Source organism: Mirounga angustirostris, unplaced genomic scaffold, assembly GCF_029215605.1.
Source record: "Mirounga angustirostris isolate CCGP_5_RB_7025 unplaced genomic scaffold, mMirAng1.0.hap1 SCAF_12, whole genome shotgun sequence".
Taxonomy (NCBI): Eukaryota; Metazoa; Chordata; class Mammalia; order Carnivora; family Phocidae; genus Mirounga; species Mirounga angustirostris.
In genome coordinates, this window is record NW_026991720.1 from 3,167,547 (window position 1) to 3,185,767 (window position 18,221).

The 18,221-nt window shown below is 48.4% G+C and overlaps 1 protein-coding gene across 8 annotated transcripts in view; it reads left to right on the forward strand.

The window, feature by feature from the left end:
• Nucleotides 1-6,767: 6,767 nt before the first annotated feature.
• The window catches only part of PAXIP1 (PAX interacting protein 1), a 52,386-nt gene continuing 40,932 nt past the window's right edge, over nt 6,768-18,221 (forward strand). For 2 of the 8 annotated variants that reach the window (XM_064575687.1, XM_054505141.2), the window contains exons 1-3: nt 6,768-7,108; nt 10,878-11,012; nt 16,089-16,132. In XM_064575687.1, coding sequence (XP_064431757.1) covers nt 7,028-7,108; nt 10,878-11,012; nt 16,089-16,132 — 260 coding nt within the window. In that variant the 5' untranslated portion in view covers nt 6,768-7,027. The remainder of the gene's footprint in view (nt 7,109-10,877; nt 11,013-16,088; nt 16,133-18,221) is intronic. The other 6 variants (XM_064575685.1, XM_064575686.1, XM_064575684.1 and 3 more) reach the window with 6 other exon arrangements.

Consider the following 18,221-nt stretch of genomic DNA (forward strand, 5'->3'; position numbering starts at 1 on the left):
TTAGTTCCTACCTGTTGGGTGTCCGTCTTTGTTTCTTCCACTTTCAAGTCTTGTAACCCTGGACTCCCCTACCCCCCACCCCAAGTCGGCAAATCTAGGCCCAAAGGCTAAATCTGGTCCACAGCCTGTTTTTGCAAATAAAGTTCTGTTGCAACATAGCCTTGCTCATGGGTAAGCACATTGCCTAGGGCTTCTTTCACTGCAACAGCTGAGGTAAGAAATCAAAACAGTCTATGGACCATAAGGCCTGAAATCTTTTCTACCTGGCCTTTCACACAAAAACTCTGCTGACCCGAGACCTAACCTCTCTGAACGTTTCCCTATCTGTAAAATAAAACCCAATAGCCAATAGCGTAGCAACTTCGTGAGGAGTTAAGTTTTTAAATTTGCACAATGATGACTGTCTTTCATGGTGCCTCAAAACCAGGGTGAAGAATCCTTAGCAATGATATTAATTCATTCAAAATGCATCCATCTACTCTTTAAATATGTGTCCACTGTCCACTTGACATCAGGCACCACTTTAAATGGGGGTGAAACACATGTTAAGGCAAGTAAGACTTGTTTTAGTTAGTAGTGGAGGGATTATGTAGGGGTGGGTGGGGATGGGGTTGAGATGAAGAAGCATTTAGAGATAAAGTCTTTTTGGTATTTTAAATATTAAGTATTGGGATGAAGGCAAGCGCTCACATTTTAGGTTTCCTACCTTATTCTATCACTTGCCTTGAAAATGGTTCACAAACGCATCACACCAGCCATTATGTTGGGTTGAAATAAACTCTCTCATATTTGATTGGCTCAGCCATCCTTGATCCGTGCCAAAGAGCCTCCGCTTACATAATTTATTTGTAATCATAAATAGAAGGCACCAGAAAAATCCTATCTCCAGGCATGAGAGATGTTTTGAGAAATGGGCGTTTGATCTTGGCCATAGGAAGAAGAGGTCAGATCTGCATAGGTGTGTTCAGTGGAGACGGTCATTCCAGATGGCGAGATCGACAGTTTGTAGAAAGCCATGGAGTTCTGGCTGTGCTTCAGGAAAGTCAAATAGTCGAGTTTGGTGGGAAGAGAGCATGGATGAAGGGGAGGGGCAGAGACAAGCCTGGGGTGCTCAGTTCTGGAGAAGAAGGACGGGGTGTGTGTCAGAGTAACAGGAGGTCATGGAGCTCACTGACGGCAGGCTAATGGGATTGAACTTTGCTCCACAGGCAGTGAGAAGCTCCGGGAAGTGTGGGGCCAGAGCAGGGAGCACTGTGCACCTAGCACCTCTTGAGTACTGTGGAACTCCTGGTAGTACCATGCCTGCTCTACACTGAACAGGACAGATATTTTCCAGATGGGATCCAATGAAAGACCAGCTTCTACTGTCTCAATTTTAGCCCTGATCTATGACAGATTCTGATCTATGAGAACGGTGGGCTATCCTTGTTACTTCCCACACAGCTCTTCCCTGAAGGTCTTTGATCCACTTCTCGGTACGGGTCTTCCAGAGCGCTGCCCACAGCCTCCTCCCCAGGTCAGGAGTTGCTGGCTTGCAATGTTGGTTCTTGGCCGGGCCTCTGCAGAGCCTGCTGCTCCCAACAGGAATGGGTGTCTTCCTCTTCTTCCTATTACCCTCCAGAGTCCCTAATCATCCCAGTCCCCATGGCATCTCCCAACTTTGAATCCCAGGACCCTATGCTACTCATGTTGGCATTTAACATGCTGCTTAGAGAACAGTTCAGTCAGGGGCACCTGGGTGGCTCAGTTGGTTGGGCATCCAACTCTTGATTTCAGCTCAGGTCATGATCTCAGGGTCATGAGATTGAGCCTGCGTCGGGCTCTGCACTCAGCAGTCTGCTTGTCCCTCTCCCTCTGTTCCCGCCCTCCTTTCAAATAAATAAAATCTTAGGAAAAAAAAAACGGCTCTCAATCATTCTGAGGGTGCGTCTTGACGGCTAAGCAAGGCCTATTTGCTGTGCTCCTGCATGCTCAACAAATGCTTGTTTAATGGAAGTGCATTTCCTATAATCAGACACTTCATTTTACTAAATAGATTTGCGTTTAAAATTGTACCACCACCCAAGCTTCCCTTACGTAACCTGTGGCGGACCTGGGCTTCTGCCAGGTAGCGTGGTGTCATGGACAGGTGGCGATGAAGAGGCCTGGGTAAGTGAGCAGCTGTGTGCGGTCTCTGTTAGTCTCTGCACAGCAGAGGACTGATCACCCCAATCTACATTAGAATGTATTGGAAAGTGGGGAAAAGAAACATACAGCCTCATTTTTGCTCTTTAAGAAGTAACTATTGAAATCTTCTTTGTATATCACTTCTTTAAAACATAGTTATCCACAAATTGCTTGAATCTATACACACATAAACACAAAAGAACGGGCCTATTTGGTTTCCACAAGCTATATGGATATTAGGCCATGGTTTTACTGTGTCGTCCCAACTGCCATTGGTGTAGTCCATTAACAAATCTGAGGAAAATCTGAATATTTTAGTATGTCATTTATACGGGTGATAATTTCAGTCTTTCCATTATAATTATCTAGCATTATTCAAGCTTCATGATTATTGTATTGTCTTTAACTAAGATCATGTGGTAGGGTTATTTCTTATAAAATCCTATGTCCTAAGATATCTTTTAACCCCTTAAAGGATGTATCCACTGAGTTCTAATTTGATAGAAATTATGGCATCCCAACCTGTTTTTACATGTATCATGTTTCAAAAAAAGGGGGAAAGGGCCTTTGCATGTACCTGATATCTCACCAAAATTCCCCTTCAGCTTGTCCTGTTCCTGCTGCTGATCATCAAGCAGTAAGTGTAAAACTTGGCAATATTCCCTCTTGTCATAAGCTTTCCAATTATTGAAAATTAAGTAACTCCCAATAGAGGAGAAATCATTAAATATATAGTAAATAATGAGGTTAATTAATTTAACCCCTTCTAATTAGGAAACTAATTAAATCAGAAAATTAAAACTGACACAAGACATTAAAATCGGCAAGTTTTGAACTTAGATGTAACGATCATCTCTTCCGTCTTCAGCCAATTCCAAAGGAGGAAGAGACATTAGCTGCAAAAATATTTATCAGTGGACTATTTTTAACTGATACAAAGCTAAATTTTCCATACCATAAATATTATTTTTAGAGATTACCTTTTTTCTATTTATGTGATATTAAACTTGTTCCTTTTAATTCTTCTGAAGACTGAAATGGAGTGAGTCCAAAAAGATGGACCAACTTCTCCTAGTGACTGTGATAAGTTGCTTAACATCTCTGGGCCTCAGGTTTCTCATCCTCAGAGTGTCCTATTAAAGAAGTGAGATTGATTCACAGTATCTTGGAGATGGAAATAGACCTAAAGAGAAGGGAAGGGAAGGGCTCAGGAAGTTAGAGTCGGGGTATTAAAATCTTGGTCAGTGTGACAGAGAACAGAACCACTGTGAATTTTATGATGACTGCTTCATTGCTGCATTGTAATTGTTACATTGCAAACAAATGTGCAAGATTAAATTCAGGTACATTAAAAAACTATGGTACATGCATTAAATAATGCACATCTATCTACCGACAAGGAAGGACAATTCTTTTTTTTTTTTTTTTTTAAAGATTTTATTTATTTATTTGACAGAGACAGATAGAGAGAGCAGGAACACAAGCAGCGGGAGTGGGAGAGGGAGAGCAGGCTTCCCGCCAAGGAGGGAGCCCGATGTGGGACTCGATCCCAGGACCCTGGGATCATGACCTGAGCCGAAGGCAGACGTTTAACGACTGAGCCACCCAGGCGCCCCGGAAGGACAATTCTTTAAGTGGCAACAGAAGAGTGTGTGTGGTATAATTTTTTTAAGGAGAAACTATATGGGACATCTAGGAGTTCAAGTGTTGCTTCTGGGGATGGGATTTGGGGTAATTTACTCTTTTTCTTGCGTTTTCTAGTTTTTTTCTTAAGATTTTATTTATTTATTTGAGAGAAAGAGAGAGCACGAGAGGAGGGAGGGTCAGAGGGAGAAGCAGACTCCCCGCTGAGCAGAGAGCCCAAAGTGGAACACCATCCTGGAACTCCACGATCATGACCTGAGCCGAAGGCAGATGCTTACCCGACTGAGCCACCCAGGCACCCGTTTTCTAGTTTTTATACATTGAATAGCTAGGTGATTATTGGCGGCAACTGTGCTGTCAGTTGAATGAACCTTTCCCATAAACATCCTTTGGGTTCCCAGGTTCTCCTGCGATAAAACTCTGGCTTGTTTGTTGCGTCTAACTCAAGTATCCCCTTTCATGAGAAAGGTTAAATGTCTACAAACCTGAATGAAAGGTTTACTAAACATTTCTAATACCTAACTTTAAGGGGTGTGTGACTAGCTGAACAGAACAAAATATGAGAACAAGACTGAGAGTGTTGGGGCGCCTGGGTGGCTCAGTTGGTTAAGCGACTGCCTTCGGCTCAGGTCATGATCCTGGAGTCCCGGGATCGAGTCCTGCCTCGGGCTCCCTGCTCGGCGGGGAGCCTGCTTCTCCCTCTGACCCTCCCCCCTCTCATGTGCTCTCTCATTCTCTCTCTCAAATAAATAAATAAAAATCTTTAAAAAAAAAAGACTGAGAGTGTTGTATTCAATATACAGAGATGTATTTTAAAAAGACACTTGTAAATACTTTTCTAAATAATGCCTCAAGTTCCCACCAGTAGGTACAATTTAAGTATTCCCAACTCTACTTTTGCTTTTTCAATCTCACACTTCACTTTTTTTAAGCCCCAGGTTATCTAACTTGCAAAACAGAAAATGTGAAATGTATGACCTTATTTACCAAATTAGCATCAAGCAGTCTGTTTATTCTCTGAAAGTTATCAACAAAATGACCATGCTTTGAGCTTAGTTGGGAGAAGCGAAAAATGTTAATGCTCAGTGTCCTGAGGGTAGTACGTGCATCAAAGTTCAATACAAAGCTTCTGTTTAATGAACAGACGCTGTTACTACCCCTAAACTGGGACATCGCCTCAGTGCTACAAAAATTAATGAGAAATACCTATTTGTCAAAAAATACAGCGGTCTCAGCGTGGTATTTTTCTTCCATTAACTTTGCATATGGACATCTTACAGAAATGAACCTTCCCTGAAAATCATTTTTATGAGTCTTAGTGCTAGTTTAAAAAATGGAACTGCCAACTCAAGTCTTTGGCAGATGGGTATTCTTCATGACTCCAGGATGTCAGCTTGTGACTTCCTCAGAGCATCCACCACCCACGTGAGATCAGATCCCGTCTAAGGGTTTTTATTCTTCGTCCCTGGCAGAGCAGCCGGGTTCGGTGCACTCCCCCGCTTCCTCGCGTGCCGACGCCCGCCTTCCTGCGCACGGGGCGCCATCGCGGGCGCCATCGCGGGCCGGCGCCGCTCCCCGGGCACGACAGGCTGGTACTTCACGGAGCGCGAGTTAAAGCACACCCCTCAGTCCCCTCGTCCGCCTAACTGAGTCCTCTAAGTCCCGGCAGGTAAGTTTGTCCTGCTCAACGCTCCGAGTTCTTTTCCAACCTAAAACACAATACCCATGCGGTACGCTTCTCGTCTTTTAAAGCTACGTGCTCAGTTTGCGTTTCATCAGGGAAGAAATGAGCTAAACACGTTCTGTCACGAATGACAGGGCGAGCTAATTTGGGTTCGGTCTTACGAGGGATCTATTACACCGACATTTTCTTAACCCCGAGCATAAAATGCTGTAGTGATCAACATCAGATACACGGGCCGGGGTTCCGAGGAAGGAGCGCGACCCCTACGCCAACAAGCACTCGTGGCTTTATTTTTCGTCTCAGGAACGCGGGGGCTGCCAAGCACCCAGGGAAGCGGCGAGCCCGCACGCACACGACGCCCGCGAGCCGGCCGCCGCCTCCCGCCCGGTCCTGCCCGTCTTCCCCGCCTCGTCGCCCTCCGTGCCCCCTCCCGCCCCCTCCTCCCCGGCCACTCGGTCCCACCGTCCCGTCCCCCCCGGCCCGAGCGCCTGTCACCGCAGACGGCACCTGCGGACAGAGGCCAGCTCAGGCAGGCCTCCGAAGGGGGCTCCGGAGGTTCCCGGGTCTTTAAAGGACCAACTGCACTAGCACTGAACTGGGAACGCTTATCACTCAGCAGCTGACAGCAGCGGCGGGCGGCCACCTCGGCGTCGGCGTCCTCCGCCCCCGGTCCCCCGCCGCACTGCCCGGGGATCCGCGGCGCCGCCAGGTGACGTCAGGGCGAGGCTACGTTAGGGCGGCGCCGCCAAGGTGACGTCAGAGAGCGCCCGTCCCGGCGGGCCGCCGCCTGGGACTCTGGGGGAGGGGAGCAAGGCCTCCCTCAGCAGGAGGGCGGTGCGGGTGCGACGGGGAGAAGCCCAGCGGCGAGGCCTGCGGCCCTCGGCCAGCCCGTGGCGCTCTCGGTCTGGGACGCTGTCCAGCGCCCGCCCCCCAGTGGCACCCGGCCTCTATCGGCCGCGGGCGCTGAGGCGCTACCTCAGGTCCCGTCGGGCAGCCACCGGCGACGGGAGCTCCGCCGGAGCCCGAGGCCAGCTCGCGCCCCCGCCTCGGCCGGCCGGCCGCAGGCCCCGCCCCTCCGCCGCGCGCCTGCGCCGCTCGGGCGGCCGCGCGTGCTGGTGGGCGGGGCCTCCGCGTTCCCTTCTTTCCCGGGACCGGCCCACTCGGGCCGCGCCGGGGGGGGGGCGCGTTTCTCCGCGTCCCTGGGGCCCCCCTCGCGAGGGAGCGGCGGCCACGGGCTCCGGGTCTGCGGGGCGGGCTGCGCGGCGCCCTTGCCCCCGGGGCCGCGGGCCGCGGCGGAGGCGCGGGGCGGCGCCGGCTGGCAGCCAGCTCCTCGGCGCTCCCCCTCGCTGGCGGCGGGATGGTGCGTCCCGCAGGGCGCGCGCGGCTCCCGCGCTCGGGCCACCCGGCGCGGGCGGGGGCGCAGAGGGAGGGGGAGCGGGCCCGACTCGCAGGACCGGGCCCCGGCCGCGCCGTTGGGGAGCGGGCCCCGCGGGGCGGGGCGGGAGCCGCCGCGGAGCTCTGGCCGCCGCGGCCATGTCGGACCCGGCGCTCAAAGTTCCCGAGGAGATGTTCCGAGAGGTCAAGTACTACGCGGTGGGCGACATCGACCCGCAGGTACCGCGCCGCCCCCGCCCGCCGCCCGCCGCCCTCCGCCCTCCGCGTTCCCGGCCCGTCCCCGCTCCCGCCGCGGGCGCGCGCCTGGGCGCAAAACGCAGGGACCCCGCCGCCCGGGCCCCGCCGGCCCCGCCGGCCTGCCTGTGCGGAGGCTGGGCCACCCGGCGCCGAGCAGGCCTGGGGACGGGGGGCGGGGGCTGCGGGACCCGTGGTACCAGGGAGAGGGGACCTGGAGCGGGGACCTGGCGGGTGGTCTGCGGGACCTTCTGGAGGGAGAGGCAGGGGGCCTGGGGGTGGGGGTTCTGCGGGATCTGCGGCCGGCGGGAAGCAGAGGAGAGGGAGGGGACATGGGGGTGGTCTTTGGGACCCGCGGCCCGGAGGCTGGAGGGCAGGGGGTCTTCGGGAACCACGATTAGGGGGAGCATGAGGGGAGGGACGGAGATCTGGGTCGTGCTCTGCTGGGACCATCAGCGGGCAGGGCACCTGGAAGGTGAGCTCAGGGAGGGGATGACGTGCAGAGGAGGCTACTTTCTGACCAGAGAGGAGGGGAGGGCATGGGGGGGGCATACTTCGGGCCTAGCACGGATTGTCACCGGCCTCCGCCTGGTGGGGGACCGGCGTCCTGTCGCATGTGCTAAGTCCCCCAAGCCTGCCACCTCAGCCAACTGCTACTTTGCCTCTTTCTGGGGCAGATTCGGACTGGGAGCATCCTTCTTGCTGCCCACCCCGTGTGCCTGGGTTCCGAGAGCAGACAGGGTGAAGCGGATGGAGCTCAACTAGGAACCCCAGGTCCAGGCTGCTGGGGCTTAAGTGAACCGCCCCTGGTGTGGCCAGCCACCGGGGCTCCCACGGCTGGGCTGTGCAGCCTCAGTCGTGTGCAAAGCGGTCAGTTTGCCACCCGCGAATTCCCATTCTTTGATTTTCCTAATTGGGGGGATTAAACAGTAAATGTGGAAAATACCCAGGTAGCACCATCACTGTAAACATTTAACAGGCTCACGCCAAAGGATATTGTGTTTTTTGGTAAGTTTAAATAATACTTCTGTTTAAACATCAGAGTGTTACTCTTCCGCCGTGGAAGCAAATCTTAGTTGAGTATCTTTTTCAGGTCAATCCTCACAGTATTCCCTTTATTAAAGTTTGTGCAGTTAAAGTTACCTGGGGTGTCTCCTTTGCTTCGAGCGCTAAGCGTGGAGGCGAGGGAAAGCAAAGCCAGGTGATCAGACTTTAGTCCTCAAGAGTGGAGACAGGTGTTTAACCAATAATCTTGGTTGCCCTGGAAGGAATTATGGAAGGCTGATTGGTCTTGGCCTTCTAGAGGCTGGTCTGTTAGTATCTTAGTAAGCTAAACTAACTCCCTTGCATGACTCCCAAGGTGGATCCTTTTTCTACTGTAACTATAGGGTGAAGAGATTGAGCCTTGAATCTAAAGATACACAGGTGTTGAACCCAGAGTGATCACGATGACTGCCTGTAACAGTGGCAGCTTTTTCCAGTATTGATAATTTTCCTGTCTTTCACTATCCATCCTTCTCCCCCACCTCCTTCCTACACTCTTTATTTCGTTTTAGGACTTTGGCTCTTATGAGGGACTTGAACCAAATGTTACTTAAAACCTGGAACAAGTTGAATTGAAACCATATTTGCTCAACTATGAGTCAAATTTAAGTGCTTAAAAATGTCCTTGGCAAACCACTTTGATGTGAAACAGTATATTTTCTAAACGATTTAGCGCCAGAAAATTGATTCCCTGAATCTTGTAAAAATGGATTCAGAAAGTTCACGTATATTGAACACCTTGTACCTGTTAAGATGTTGGCCTAGATGGCGGATGTAATCTGAAGATAAATGGAACCTGATGCCTCTCCTTGAGGTTCCCTCACTGCTGAGGGGCGGGGAGCACACCTGAAGACATTATGGTATAGGGTGGTGCGGCAAGGACAGATTTTTCTGCTGGGGTGCCTAGGAAGAGGCACCACTGAACTTTTTGAAGGTAGGTGTCTTCTCAGTGGGGTGTTGAGCTATACACAGAAGTTAAGAAGAGGGTGAGGTGATGTCCTTTTTGTGGAATGTATGTGCTGAGGAACGGAGGCGTTGATCTATTTGGGATACACCGGGACGACCAGTACACCTGGTGCAGAGTGACGTGAGTTAAATCTGGTCAGATTCAGTAGTGTGGAGACTGGAAAGATGCCTGTGGTTTGGGGATCTTTCAGTCCATGAGAAATCAGTATTTCAGTAGAGTTGTAGAAAAGGCAGGCGACAGTGGGTGAAGAGTGAGCAGGAAGTGAGGAAGTGAAGACAGGTTGGTCTGTTGTTCCAAGCGATTTGTCAGCAAGAGGAAGCCGAGTAGGGGCCTGGATGTGTGTGAGCGCGTGTGAGGACCAGTGAGAACTTCATTCTTCGTGGGTGGAAGGGGAGAGATTGAAATCTCAAGACTCCTAAAAAAGGCAATATGGTTGGAAATGCAGACTGGAGGATAGATAAAAGGAGGGTGCCATATTCTGTGGGTCAAGTTGAGTGAATGTGGAAACTAAAGATGCTTGGAGGTGACGGGAGGAAAGTGGAGGTGACCTGTGGCTACAAACCACTGTTTCTTTTCATTTAGAACAAATACTTAGCATTGGCTCCAGTTGCCATCTCTGGGTGGTCAGTAAAATATTCTGAAAAAATTTACCCAACTTGTGGGAAAATTGAGCTATGTAGGCATCAGGTCACCTTCATATGTGGTGCACACCTGGGCTCTTCAGGCTCTACCCTCACCTCCACCTGTCTCTGAAGTCTCTGGCAGGTGAGTAGCCTCCGGTTCACTCACCTCTGCACCTGGGGACCCCACTCTCAGAACTTTGGCCACCATTGACTCCCCATCTGGTGGGGGCCCACGTCTTCCAGGTACCAGTGAAGTCTTTTGCTAGACTTTCCACATGGCATCAGAAGGATGTGCCCTAAACTGAAGTACTTTTCTTGCCTCCCCACCGCTGCACTCATAACCTGTTTCTCCGTGAATGCTACTGCTGTGTCCCCAGCACTTTGTCTCTTGCACTCCTACCCTTTCCAGGCACCGAGCCTTGTGCATTCTCACTTCTTTCTTCCTCCTTTCCCTAGTGACAGTCCTTGGTTCAGTTACCTGCTGCTTTCCCCTGGACTACTGCCGTTGTCTCAAACTCAGTCCATTCTTTTTGCACGGACCGTAATCTTTCGATAAAATCTGGTCATGCCATTTCCCTGCTTAAAACACTTGCGTCGTTCCAGAAGACACTTCTGTATGAGAATAAATTGCAAACAGTTTTGCATAGCACGTGACAGTCTGACCCTGTCACCTGTCCAGTGTGTGAATGCTGCTGTCTCCCCGCTGTATGTATTTTTGTCTCGCTAACTCCTTAAGTTCATCAAGATTCTGCTCATGTAGCTCCTCTTCTAGAAACTTTACCATTTGTGGTGAAACTACCTGGCCCTAAGCCTTGAAGTTTGAGCCTGGGCACCCAGTCTCAGCCCTGAAACGTTGTCTGTCAGACCTTCTGTTTTCAAGACAGAGACACTACCTAGTACCTGGCTCACAGCCTCCATGCTTCCTTGGTCATTGGATCAGGATCTGCTGCTTTCTACTGTCCTCAAATGTTTGATGGCATATGACTCGGAGTAAAAGGTTATTAATTCTGTGTGGTGAACATGGTGTGTTTTTATTAGAATTTCCATTGGTCACAACAATTTGTGTAAAACAAGAATGAAATGCGGTGTTTTTCATTTTAATTTGTGTGGTTTTTTGAAGGTTATCCAGCTTCTCAAAGCTGGGAAAGCTAAGGAAGTGTCCTACAACGCACTAGCCTCACACATAATTTCGGAAGACGGGGACAATCCTGAGGTTGGAGAAGCTCGGGAAGTCTTTGATTTACCTGTAGTTAAGGTTAGTAGTAAGTCTCATTAATTTTATACACTTCATCATGTGTCTTGAGATCAATACAAAGTCTTACTGTAACTCAGAGTGTTTGCCGAAATACTGCTTTGTATGGGAAGCAGCGTGAAGCCCGTTGTGTTAAATCATGCTGTGGCCAGGTTTCTGTACATTACAGGTAACTCTTGATGGGTCCGCTCATGCACCTGCGGTGGTGTGGCCCGGGTTCCTCTCTGCCCAGAGCTCTCTACGCCAGGGACGTGTCCTGGAAATGGGTGTGTCAGCCTACAGCGATGGGCAGCGGGGATTCATGAGCAAGTGTGCTCTCTCCCAGGCAGGCAGAGTCCTGTCAGGATATGGCCCCTGGAGGGACCACTTTCCATCCCCACTGTGGCAAGTGGTCTTAATTTCCAGCTAGACACATTGGAGGGAGTCCTGCCTGCCATTTGCTGTGCTGTTTAACTGCTCTCCAACAGTGGTCACCGTGACTGTTTCTCCCACTGTCCACCCGGTGGCCATTATTGGTACTGTCTAGCTGACTCGGGGTGGTTGGTTCTAGAAAGTGGGGGGCCTCACCTCATGGGTGACTTGTTCAGTTTGTTGATCTACACACTGTGCTGTTCTCTTGCTGCTTGTAGTTGAGTTGACTGATGTTAAATGCATGTTTTGAAATGTAATTTTGTAGTTTTGGTCCTTCAGTTTTTTTTTTTAATCGTAGCTGTTATATGTTTGTTTTAAAATAGTTCAGTTCCACCACCACTCTTTTCTTTATGCTATCAAATACTTTGCCTAAAAATCAGTATGAAAATTATTATGGTTTAATAACAAGAGAGGCTAGCAGTTAGGAAAGATTGCCAGTAGTTAGACTGGGGTGCCGAGAAGCTGGCTGGCTGCTGGGAAGTCTGCACCTCATCAGTACCCAGGTCTGAAGCTGCCTTGCAGGCTTAGGAACCTGATTTTTGAAAATAAACCTGAAAGCAGATCTGTCTCATGAGAAGGTTCTCAGAAACCAGACTCTCCAGAGATGGCATGTCAGTCAGAGTGACTATTAATTTACAGCAGTGACACGCGGTGGTCACGATCCTGCCCTGGACTCCTTGTTTCGGCATGGCCGGCTCCCTCGTGAAGCCGGAACATCGGCAGGTTTCCTGCTCGATTAACCTGACCCCACTTGGTGAGAGAGACAGGCTTGTGACCGGCGCGCTTGCCTCCCTGGGACCCTGCTTTTGTCTCTGGTTTGCTTCCATTCTTCCTTAGCTGTGAGGACGGTATCTCCGCTCCCTCAGCAGCCTGGAGCCCCTTGTCTCAGGACGGTGACTTCCCCTAGATTGTGCGGGTTGCTGCGTGAACCTGAAAAGGGCAGCCTTAGTAACCAGTGTTGGGGACTAAGGTCATTGTTGCCAGACCATTTAGAGCAGTGGTGCTTAGATCTCGTGACGCTCCAGTCCCTTTTCGCAGCAAGCGCTTTGTAATACCCCCTCTACTATCCCTTTGTTTATATGTAGGAGGATATTACGTAATTTAAAACCTATGTGTACACATTATGTATAAATTGCCCAACATGCCCTGAAATGTAAAGGAGAAAAAAAGGAAAATAAATGTGTATTTCAGTGTATAAATCCTTGGGCCCAAGTCCATGGAGGATGGGGTAAGGAGGTGAGCTGCTGGGACTGGTCCGATGTGAAGGGACTGCCACAGATGTGGGCTGATCGCCCGAGCTCGAGGGTGAGGGAACCAGCTGGGAGGTAACATTTCAGAATGGTGATCTGTCCTTGCTAGAAGGCCAAGCTCAAAAAGCAGTCTTCTTCATTTTACGTGTTGTATTTCTGGAAAAGTCAGGCTGTAGTAAGGCTGTGTAAAATACCTATTACCCAGCTTCTATAATGACCACCATTTCGCCAGGCTAGCTGGATAGACCCCCATCCTGCTCTTCCCCTTTGGCTGTGGTAGCATCGAAGGAGGCCCCAGGCACCCTCATCTTTCGTCCGCTCCGCAGCTCCAGGCTGCTTGTGGTTTGTGGCAGCGCTCGTTCTGTCCAGGGACTGCAGTGCCCCAGGACAGGATGATGGAACCTGTCAGAGCTGACCCAGCAGTTGGTGTGCACCCCACGATGATGCTGTCAGACCCTCAAGTTCTTAGTCTGAGTTCAGCTGGTGGAGGCAGAGACCCAGTTCCATAAGCACAGATCCTTGGCCTTTGACTTACTAAATTTGTCAAGTGGATTTTATTATTACTATTTCTTAATTTTTTTAAAAGATTTTATTTATTTATTTGACAGAGAGAGACATAGCGAGAGGGGGACCATAAGCAGGGGGAGTGGGAGAGGGAGAAGCAGGCTTCCCGCCGAGCAGGGACCTGGGGCGGGGCTTGATCCCAGGAGCCTGGGACCACGACCTTAGCCAAAGGCAGACGCCCAGCGACTGAGCCACCCAGGTGCCCCGACAAGTGCATTTTAAAAATAAGGCATCCTACTGCTTCTCCCTCTCCCACTCCCCCTCCTTGTGTTTCCTCTCTCGCTGTGTCTCTCTCTGTCAAATAAATAAAATCTTTAAAAAAAATAAAATAAAAAATAAAAATAAATAAAAATAAGGCATTCTATAAAGATGTGGTATATATATACAATGGAATATTATGCAGCCATCAAAAGGAATGAGATCTTGCCATTTGCAACGACGTGGATGGAACTGGAGAGTATTATGTTGAGCGAAATAAGTCAAACAGAGAAAGACATGTATCATATGACCTCACTGATATGAGGAATTCTTAATCGCAGGAAACAAACAGGGTTGCTGGAGTGGGGTGGGAGGGATGGGGTGACTGGGTGATAGACACTGGGGAGGGTATGTACTCTGGTAAGCGCTGTGAATTGTGCAAGACTGTTAAATCTCAGATCTGTACCTCTGAAACTAATGCAATATATGTTAAGGGAAAAAAAAGAAGAAGAAGGTAGCAGGAGGGGAAGAATGAAGTGGGGGAAATCGGAGGGGTAGACAAACCATGAGAGACGATGGACTCTGAAAAACAAACAGGGTTCTAGAGGGGAGGGGGGTGGGAGGATGGGTTAGCCTGGTAATGGGTATTGAGGAGGGCACATTCTGCATGGAGCACTGGGTGTTATGCACAAACAATGAATCATGGAACACTTCATCTAAAACTAATGATGTAATGTATGGGGATTAACATAAGAATAAAAAAATAAGGCATCCTAATGCACAGAGACAGTTTATCATTTTCATATTTGAATTGTATACATGTTTAAAACTTGCATCTTTAGGCACAAAACTTACAGAATAATTGTTTTAATGGAAATCTTTCTCAGTGGCCTTAGGGCATCATTGGAAATGCTAATTATGCTGACTTAGAGTAGGCTTATTTTTATATATTGTCATTGGCCTTTGGGATAAATAACTCCTTGTTACTATGCTTTTCTAGTTCTCCATTTCTGCTTTATTATTATTGGTGTGTCTTACTGACTTGGCATTGTTTTATCTAGACTCCTGTAAGTGAGGGTCTGAGGATGGGTCTGCTCTGCATGGACATTATGACTAGCCCTAAATCCTTAAATGAAGATACCTATACTTGCCTCCTCCCCCAAGTTCTCAAAGGGACACTCCCCAGGGTGTGTGCTGCATGAGAGTTGGAAGGGGTACCTTTCCAGAGTGTCTGCTTCCGTGGTCACACTCCTCTGCTCAAAGGCACCTCTCCCAGTGCCCTCAAGAAAAGTTGCACCTTCACCTGCCCAAATCCTATCACAGTGCATCACCCCTAGGCTTTGAAAATCCTCCTGCACTCTAGACGAAGGGATTAGTAAAGCAGCCTGGTGCTAAGCCATGCAGCCAAGGATCTCCATGGGGCTCTGGGTGTTCCTGTGGAGAATAAAGCTCGCCCACGGGATGATGTTGACTGTAGACGAGTCAGAGCCAGTAACGGTTCCTCACGCTGGCCAGCCCCCTTGGATTAACTGAGGTTTGCCCAGGATTATCAAAAAATGTGAAGACACATTGCTGGAATGCATGAATAGAAACATGAAGTGCTGTCTTTCATTGTGGTGCACTTAATCCAGTTAAGTTAGTGTGCTTGGCAAGATCACCAAATCATCGTGAAATAATGATCCCAAGTACGACCAGTCTTTATTTAATTTTTTTATATATCCAGTATTCTACACCCTCTTCACAGAAGACACTCTGTTATAAACTGAGGCTGAAACATTGTTGATGTCACCTGAAAAACGAGGGGATTTGGTTTTCTAAAGTCCTTTTAAGGTCTGCATGACTAGACTGGAAGGTCAGTGAAGATCAGGGGCCTGGACTACGAGGTGCAGGAGAGCAGAGAGTGCATTTCCCTCTTTGGTGGTTCCGTTTGCAGTGCCTGGCACCGTCTCTGGTACAAAATAAATTCTTGATAAATACTTGATGAATAAATTGATGCATAAACAGTAAGCACGTATGTACATTTCAGTGGGTTGAAGTTTCTGGACTTTTCAGCTGGCTAAATGGGATATTATGTAGTTGAATGTAACTTTAAAAATTAAATGTAGAAATGTAAGATAATTTTTAAAAAATATAAATTACCTCAAAAGGTGGTAATTAAGCTAAGGTTTTATAATTAATCTGAATTTTGGAATTTGAGGTACTTTTCATGGTTTGCAAATGTTTTGTCTATTGGGGTTTACTGAAAACACTCATGAATTTACACTTGGTTGGATTCAGGATTGAAGACAGGATGTTCCTGGGATGGGGAGGGGGTGGGGATGACTGTCGGGTCCCTGTCCTTACAGTTGTGAGGACAGTGTTTCCAGCTGGCCTAGACGCTCACGCTGTAGTAAGTGTGTACACCTAGAATTTAAATTTTTATAGGTAATAATTTTTAAAATATCTGATGGTGCTTCATTCTATAATTGAGCTTTTCACCTTGGGCATTAATAACTAATCTTTGATATTTTTTACTACTTGAATACTCATGATCTGGGTGCTTTGTAATCTATTATAACAGAGCTTTTAATTTCTACGAGCAATGCTGATAAAAAAATGTCATTTTGATTATAAATTGAAAATATTTTTTCATTTGAGTTCATATTTTCTTTTTCAGCCATCTTGGGTGATTTTGTCCGTACAGTGTGGAGCTCTTCTGCCGTATCCTTTTTGGGGAAGGGAGGAGGGAATCTGGGTTTAAGACTGACACGGTAACCAAGTGGATTCATTAGTTAGGACAGTTTGTGTGTGTGCATTCTCTGTCCCTCCTGTTTTCCATTTTGTATCAGATTTGATGTACTTGATCCTTGTCATCACCCCTGGGGGGAGGGGCACCAGCTGTGGGGGAGCATCTCTGGGCTGGAACTTGGGGGCACGAGCCCTAGTTCTGGGACTGGGCTTTATGATCTCAGGCAGTTCGCTTCTCTGGACCTCAGTTTTCTTGTCTCTGGAATAGACCCATTTTTTTGATGTCCCAGTTAGGTGGAATATTTCTAAAATTGTAAGTCTACCTGAACCAAATCATGAGTTACTTGAAGAATAGATAGGGGAAGAGAACAGCAGAACATTTTTAGTTTCATGTATTGTTACTTACGACTACCTTGGATTAAAGGTTTGTTTAACAGATGTTGACACCTGCTGTGGGCTGGGTACCCAAACCAGAGGGGTCACAGAGATTTCTTTGCTGCCCTCAAGGAGCGCCCTTGCTCCCCCCATGCCCGGGTCCCTCGCCTCACTTCTTGAGTGTGGCTCGGTGCACAGTGCTCCCCGCCTTGTGTGAGCTGTCAGGCTGCGGTTAGTGCCCGGAGCCTCCCGGCTTCCCTCTCCCTCTGCCAGCGTCAGGCTGCGCTGGAGAGTCCTCCACGCATAACCTGCTTGTGGAAGTCACTTCTCGTGAGGGGACCTGGTGCCACACCGTGGTGTTAAAATTGCAGCCTCCGGCAGAGATGATGTCCTTCCTCTGTTTTGTTTTGCCCCTGTGCCAGGCAGTTCCTGTGAAGGCATTTTTACTTACTGGACTGATGGAGATGGAGGGAATCTTTTTATATTAAGTATTTATAGGTGGGCTCAAACAAACAGAAAACATCCCTTTGTAAGCAGTTCTTGGAGGACGTGCAGAACTCAGCATCTCCAACTCAAAAGTTCTAAGATGCCTCATAATTTGAAGAGTTAAAGGAAATCCGTCCCTGTTTTGTTTTAGTTTTCGTTCTTTTGGTTTCTTGGGAGTTGTAGTCTTTATAAGCCCAGGGTGGAAAAAGCCTGGGAGAGAGAGGGGTAATTTTGAAGATGAGAGGTTAGTTCTTCCTGCTCTGGATCATTTATTCTCCGTACAAGATGCCTTAAGAAGCTGTCACTCCCCTGGCGTTCATATTCGCCTGTTCCAGAGCAGCTTGAAGGGACATAAAGGGAAGCCTGCAGACTGTTGGACAACACTAGATTTGCCTTTGTTCATGTTTCCCCAGGTCTTTGGAAGTAGAAAGTCCTTGAGGTAAAGGTAGGAGGATGGAAACTGATCAGGGATAGCGGGCCTGAGGGCATGATGATGGGTCTGCAGAGCGTATTGCAGTCAGACAGGCTCCCGCCTTTCTGAGGTTTCTCAGCAGGGCTGTGTAAGAGATTCCCAGATGGCAGTGGAATTTTCAGTCTGATCTGTTTTTCTTAATTCACTTATCTCAGTGGGTATACTTTTCTCCTGTAGGGAGAACAAAGTCATACTTTAACCCATTTTGAATTGTAGACACTCCAAATTCTTCAAAAAGTCATTGTGTTTGAGTAGAGTGCAGGCACCTAGAGGTCATTTCTGCTTGTGTAGACACATATGCCCGGTGTCTGGCACACAGTAAGCTCTCTCAAGTGAATTTTATCCTGAATGAATTTTAAAAATCAGAAAACTGAAGCTCAGAGTTGGTCTTGCCTACATTCATGAAGTTAGTGGTAATAAGACTGGAACGCAGGTTCTTTTATGAAAGATTCTCTGCCAAACCACAGAAGTTCCATTAATGTTTCCTTCTAAAATAAACCCGAGACTTTTCATCTGCATTTAAAATAATGGCTGTGCCGTATGTGTGTATAAATAGGTGTCCATGTGCGTTTGTGTGTGTGTGTGTGTGTGTGTGTAGGGAGCTAGCTCTCAGAGGTCAGAGGTTTTCCCCGTGAGTGTGCTGTGCCCAGGTTATTGAAACGACGTCCTTGGAGATGCTGGATCAGAAAGTGTGCTTCACACCCCTCCCCGTTCTTTCTGTGCTGTCCG